At 51.4% G+C, this 6,743-nt stretch overlaps 1 protein-coding gene and 1 non-coding gene across 2 annotated transcripts; both read right to left on the reverse strand.

Moving 5' to 3' along the window:
• Nucleotides 1–664: 664 nt before the first annotated feature.
• Nucleotides 665–737, reverse strand: TRNAF-GAA. The gene has a single exon. It is a non-coding gene; the product is annotated as a tRNA-Phe (tRNA).
• A 3,423-nt stretch (nucleotides 738–4,160) lies between these two features.
• On the reverse strand, nucleotides 4,161–5,257 carry LOC119359715 (transcription factor TCP7-like). The gene has a single exon (XM_037625819.1). The coding sequence runs from the start codon at nucleotides 5,170–5,172 to the stop codon at nucleotides 4,555–4,557; it is 618 nt and encodes a 205-aa protein (XP_037481716.1). The 5' UTR covers nucleotides 5,173–5,257; the 3' UTR covers nucleotides 4,161–4,554.
• Between the last annotated feature and the right edge of the window lie 1,486 nt (nucleotides 5,258–6,743).

Consider the following 6,743-nt stretch of genomic DNA (forward strand, 5'->3'; position numbering starts at 1 on the left):
TAGATATATTCGCTTCTCGGGAGCCAACCTAGAGAGGCTGCCCTCAAGGAGGTCTTGGTGTCGTCCGTCTCACGAGGCTCGGTCCCTCGCGAGGGTCTTGAGTTGTTGCTGTTGAAGATGGGCTGTACCGGACCGTTAATGGAGCCATGCCATAGGCCAGTCAAGTCTGGGTACCCCCATTCTCAGGACGCTGGCACTAGGAATAAACGCACTCTGTTCCACCGAGATTAAATCATCAAGAAGTGGCCGCAAACGGTTCACCAGGTAATTTGAAATGACCTAGTAAATCACATTGCATAGGCTAATAGACCTGCAATTACACTATTTTGTAGATAAATCTTTGACTACTACAATCACGCTTCAAGGTACTTCAATTCCGCTGGAAAAACCTAGCAGTACTACAATCACGCTTCAAGGTACTTCAATTCCGCTGGAAAAACCTAGCAGTGGAGGCTATTCAGATATACTACTAGTAAATTGCATGCAAATAACTAGCACGAATGATGAGTTACATGTGTACAGATTTGTGGATCATTAGTGTTTGCTTGCACTTGGGCCCTTGTGTTGGGGGATTTAGTCGCTTGTAAAAATTTCAATCAATATGGTTGTCATATGCTCTTTCAGTGTGCGTCGAGAATTCATTTAAAAAATTAAAAAAGAGGTACGCGGTGAGCGTGGATCGAACACGCGACCTTCAGATCTTCAGTCTGACGCTCTCCCAACTGAGCTATCCCTGCTTGATGCAACCTACGCCTGAAAAGCGTAAATATACCGGTATTCTGCTCCTAAGTAGAGGCATACGCGTTGACTGTTCTAAGTAGTCCTGTCTCCTTCGTCACTCAGGCCGTCAGGCGGCAAGTGGATGTGTACGATAGCAGCGCGCTCTCCGTTAATTTCACCTCCCATCGGCAAGTCCCGCAGCAGGCCCACAACAAAGAAAAAAAAAAACAGTGCACGAAAGCAACAGATGTTGCGGATCTTCCCCCAGACCCAGCGAGAAGCTGGCAGTGGCACGTGGTTTTGCAAGGAGTGTACGTACAACACCAAGTCACCAGCCCCAGTCCATCCAAAAATAAAAACACCGGTAAGACTCTAACATGCCGATCCAAACGGACGATGATTTTGTCATTTTTTATCTGTTTGAATCGGCCGCCCGCTTGATATTCGTTTTGTTTATAATTTGGATTAGCAATGCGTCTAACGCGCCGACCCATATTTACCCACGTGGCCAGCCTGCCGCCGGTTTTAAACAAATATACACACATTTTGCATAGTTTCACAAGTAAACAAAAATAACATAGTTTCACAACCAAATAAATTTAACATAGTTTTACAAGTCAAATAAAAAATAAATTGTCTCAAATACATTTTAAAAAAGATACATCTATTGGTTGCCAACATGAGCCCATATATACTCAACCAAATCATTTTGCAGCTGCATGTGAGTTTTCTAATCACGCATTTCATGATGAATTTGGATGAACTGCGCAACATTGCGGCTCCTCCTCCGTGCTCAGGTACAAGCCGCACAACACTCTCACCTTAAAACTGAAACCCTTGATTGTAAATACATTCCGAGCGTTCATCCTCTATGGTCATATTGTGCATGCTCACACAAGCAGTCATCACCTTCCACAACTTCTTGGTGCTCCAATTTATAACAGGATACTGAACGATTCCCCGTGGAGATTGCAGAACACCAAAGGCACGCTCGAGATCCTTTCTAGCACTCTCTTGCTCTTGTGAAAATCCTCTTCTCTCCGACAGAGTCAGGGATTATCTTCACAATAGTGGTCCACTGATGATAGATATCGTCACCTAGGTAGTATCATTTGTCGTAGTTGTGGCCGTTGATGGTAACACTCACTGGCGGGCTGTTTCCTTCGGCAAGCCTTGCAAACACCGGCGAGCGTTGAAGCACGTTGATATCATGTGCGATCCGGCCATGAATAAAGAGTGTCAGATCCAGAGATCTTGTGAGGCCACTGTCTCAAGTATGATAGTGCATGCCCTGACATGGCCCTTATACTGCCCTTGCCAAGCAGAAGAGCGGTTCTTCCACTCCTAGTGCATGCAGTCTATACTACCAAGCATCCCTGTGAAGCCCCTGCTAGCATTCATCGCCAACAAGCGGGCTGTATCTTGAGCAGTCGTCTCTCTCAAGTACTCAGGGCCAAACACGGCAATCACAGCTTTGCAGAACCTGTACATGGACTCTAGGGATGCAGACTCGCTCATAAGAACATACTCATTAATGAGATCACCGGGCATTCCGTATGCAAGCATCCGGATGGCAGCAGTGCATTTCTGATAAGATGAGAAGCCAATCTTTCCAAGGGCATCCTCTTTGCACTCGAAATAATTATCGTATCCGACCACCCCTCTCTAATATGGTTGAAAAGATGCCTAGCCATACGGAAACACCGACAGAATTTTTGATGTTTGAACAACATGTTGGTTAATTATGCCAAAGTAGTCTTTCCAAAGAAGGAAATGGCCGCTCTCTCGGTTGCGATTCAGTGCCGGAATATGGCCCAGGATCGAGCCTCGGAACAACCGGTGCTGCCTATTAAGGTGGTCATGGACTAACACGGCAGCCAACATCTCCTCCTCATCATCGAACGAGGAATCATCGGAGTCGCATAGGAAATTGTGGAAAAAGAACTCGGCGGCGGAGTCCATTTTTGTACCTTGAGGCAAACTATCGAACAACTTGTGGGCATCGACGAAGAAGCTGGCCGACGAAGAGATGCGCGCCTCCCCTGAACTAGGTGGCTGGCCTGGCGGCGTGGGACGAGCATGCCGGCGTCAGGACAGCGGGCGGTGTCGGACGAAGGAGCTGGTCGGGGGCGGGGAGGCGGCTTTTCCTGCTCACGGCGACGTCGGACTGGGAGGGGGTGGGAGGCTGTGGTGGCTTGATGGTGAGGCGGTGGTGGCGGTGACGTGGGAGGTGGCGGTGATGGAGGAGGTGTGTCGGCACGGGCTGCTGGCAGAGGCACCGTAAATGGGTGGCAGTGGTGACGGGGCGGGGCGGGTGAGGACTTGTTGATATGGGTGGAAGAGGATAGCCAATGTGCCACCGACTAGCGGGCTAAGGAGAGGAATAGGCGCGTGTCCGCGCCGACGCAAATCGGACTCAAAATTGGGTCGGAAATGGATCGGCAGTCGGACAAAAACAGACACATGTCCGTTTGGGTCGGTGCATTGAGTCGGCTTTTTAGTCCATGCCGACCCAAATAAGCACGCGCAGACAAAATGTATCGGCGTGTTGGAGTTGCTCCAAGTCACCGGGCATATCCATTCAGTCCAGAGACCTCAGATCAGCATATCAGAGCACGCAGCTGGTCACCACCAACCAGCCCGGACGCCAAGGACAGGCAGGTTGGTGTAACCGGCCGTCACGGTCACAGTCACAGCCTCACCGAGCATAGCATGCTTCTTGAGTCGCAGCAAAAATATGCTCCGCGTCGCAATGCTGGATGCACCGCTGTATTTTGTAACGTGGAGCTCTATTTTCTTTTTCTTTTTCTGAAATTTACGTGGAGCACTTAATACTACTTCCTTCGTTTCGAATTACTTGTCGCAGATATGGATATGGATGTATCTAGATATATTTGTATTCTCGATACATCTATTTCTACGACGAGTAATTTGAAACAGAGGGAGTATCTGCGAGCATGGCAACGTAAACCGTTGGGGGTGCAGACAGAGTGCAGAGATCTGCATTCCGTCAGGTGAGGTAGGGCAGCTCTCTTTCAGCCAAATGGCCTACAGCTTGGCACCAATAATGGCCGGAGAAAACAGCCCGAGCCTTTCATCAGGGCAAAGTGGCAGAGGCCGTTAGCAGAGCAGCGGCGGCAGCGGCAGCTTTTGCCCCAGCAGCAGCAGTATCGCAGAGATAAAAGCGAACCCACGATTAAAGTAAATCTGCTAAACATCAATCTAGATCATTGTCTCGCAGCAAAGCGCAGCCCTGCCATGTAGTAGTACTACGTAGTGTGATGGCCGTGCGCCAAATGGGTCATCTCGTTCCATCATTGCTCGACAGTTACCGCAGATGCCAGACACACCACACCAGATAGATAGAGAGCCTTTGCATCGGCAAAACGATTCCTACAGATAGAGGGAGAGGCTTCCATTGAAGCAAAACAACAATCGAGTGGTACAAGAGTGGCACTGTGTTAGATAGATCAATCGTCACTCACAGACAGCAGGGAGTGGCAGTGGCGTAATACACTGTAGTAACAACTAGTGACAAGCACAATCACAAATCCGACGAGATGGAGCGGTGGTAAGATCTAGCATAACAGGCTTGTATCTACAGTTGCTACCTTGGAATCTCTGATGCTGCTCAGATTCTCGATTAATTCTTTCTTCCCGGACCAAAAACCACGCAAAAGAAAACACACGGTGCACGCAAAGGAGAAAGGAAGCAAAAGAAAGTACGTAGGGCAAGCCACACAGCAACAAGAACAGCTGACTCCAAGAATTAGCCACGGGCGGTCAGCTAGCGCATGCGATCACGTAGACAGGCGAGCGGCTCCGCGGCGGCGGTCACCGGGACTCCTCCTCTGGCCGCCTGGAGGCGCCGGAGAGCGCGGAGAGCAGGTTCAGGTGGTGGTGGTGCCCCTGCGCCACCGACGACGCGTACGCCTGCGCCTCCAGCGACGGGGAGAGGCCCCAGGGCACGGGCCGGGCCTGCAGCGCCTCCCAGAAGGACGGCGCCGCCTCGTGCTCGTGCTCCTCGCGCGGCCGCTTCCCGAGGAGGGAGACGGCGGCGGTGGAGGGCGCGGAGGAGCAGGAGAAGACGGCCGGGGTGGTGCCGGAGCCGGTGGCGGCCAGGATGGACGGCTCGGCCTGCCGCAGCAGCCACTCCACGGTCTGCCCGTCCGACTTGAGCCCCAGCTCGCGGGTGAGCTGGAACACGCGCGCCGCGCACACGATCGGCATGCGCACGCGCCGCCCGCGCCCGTTCACCTTGCTGTGCCGGTCCTTGGCGCCCTTGGCCGCGCCGGCCTTTCTCGGCGCCGGCACCGGCACCGCCACCACGGCGTCGTCCGCGGCCTCGGCCGACGAGAAGCCGGGCATTGCCATCGTCTGGGACATGGGCGTGGCCGTCGGCATTGCCATGGGCCGGTAGAGCTGGAAGGTGGCGGCGTCGCGAGATGCCATGGCTAGCTGCTGGTGGCTGAGCTTCCGTTCGGGTGGCGCACAGATGTGTGGGGAGGTGATCTGATGGGGATGGATGGATGGATAGGGCCTTGTCCGCTTGGTCCCTGACCCAGTGGAGTGCAAATTTATAAAGGGGCCTCAGGTTTCACGTTCATTTTCTTTGTATATTCTTTTTATGCCCTCTGATACGTCACAAGTATGTACCACAAAGGCATACACATTTCAGAGGGTAGATGTCAGAAAAATGCACGTATGAAGCTGCTTTACATTGACTCTGCATGAGGAAAATACACAGACTTTGACTTTGTCGAAATTGCACATATGAAGTTGATTCACATGATGAAAAACAATTTAAAAGCAATTGTGACGAAAATTATGAGTGAGTCCAACTTGAACATGAGGTTTTTTGCGGGTTTGAAGATGAGGTTTTCAGCTTTTGGGGAGCTCCATATGCAATTATTGGGAAGTACGTAAACAGATGGAGGTATCTGAAGTTCTGACCCTGAAAACCTGAATGTAGCACTTGGCTCAAGAAGTCTGCAGTGCAGTGGAGAGGACAGGAGCACTGCGGCCGTGCAGGAACAGGCATGGAGCACTGCAGCAGGAGCGCTGTGCAGACAGCACTGTGCACTGTAGGCATTGGGGGGCAGGCCACATGGGGTCTTCGTCCGGTAGCTCTCGCCTCTACGGACGGCTCTATTATCTATCTTACCTTGCTCAAGCCTCTGTAACATTGATCTGCATAGAGAGAGCTTTCGAGGTTTGCAAATTTTTTGTGGTGTCGTATTGCATTCCATTGGCTTCCGGTAGGCCCTCTGAAATGCTGAAATCATGAAATGTCATTTGTCATGCCTAGCTCATGCAAAGCGTCCGTATGCAAAGAAAGGGGAAAAAAAGACTTGCATAGTTGCATGGATGCTATTCCCCTGGAAATGGCGATAGCCTGATGGAGACCCAGCTACGGATCAGGTCATTTTCAGCCGATATTCAGCGAGACTGATAAACAGATTTGTACGAGTCATTTTCAAACAAAAGGCCAGGTTACGGGTGCAGCAGATGGTGCGATGCAGACGGACGGCGATTGTCCATGAAGCGCTGAGAGCGGTAGCAACGATCCATGTAGTAGTTGGATTGCGGGGCGCTGCTCGCCTACATGTGTGGTGGAGCGGCGGCTGCGCAACCGGATCATCGGGGGGATTGACGGCTCGCCAGACGCGACATGTTGCTGTTGCGCCCAGCCTGGACCACATTGGTTGTTCAGGGTCATGATCGCGCTACAGCCCTCTTTCCTCTTCCTTGTGCAGCGTACATCGCCGCTCCAGTCGGCAGTTGGGCGCCCGTTCCTTTTATTCCGATGACCTACCAGATGTACGAGCGGCATGGAGAATGATTGGGACCATAAACCCTGGGCGCTCAATCCCATGTGCATTCAGTGTACCTTCTTTGTAGCTGAAGCAATTCATAATGTTTATTACTTCCAATAACCTCGCGTATTGAAGGAAGAACCACTGTACCTCAGCAAATAGATGGGATATCCATCCACGCTAGAGAAGCAGAGACCGGACAAGCAA

The sequence above is a fragment of the Triticum dicoccoides genome, chromosome 2A (genome assembly GCF_002162155.2).
Source record: "Triticum dicoccoides isolate Atlit2015 ecotype Zavitan chromosome 2A, WEW_v2.0, whole genome shotgun sequence".
Classification (NCBI taxonomy): domain Eukaryota; kingdom Viridiplantae; phylum Streptophyta; class Magnoliopsida; order Poales; family Poaceae; genus Triticum; species Triticum dicoccoides.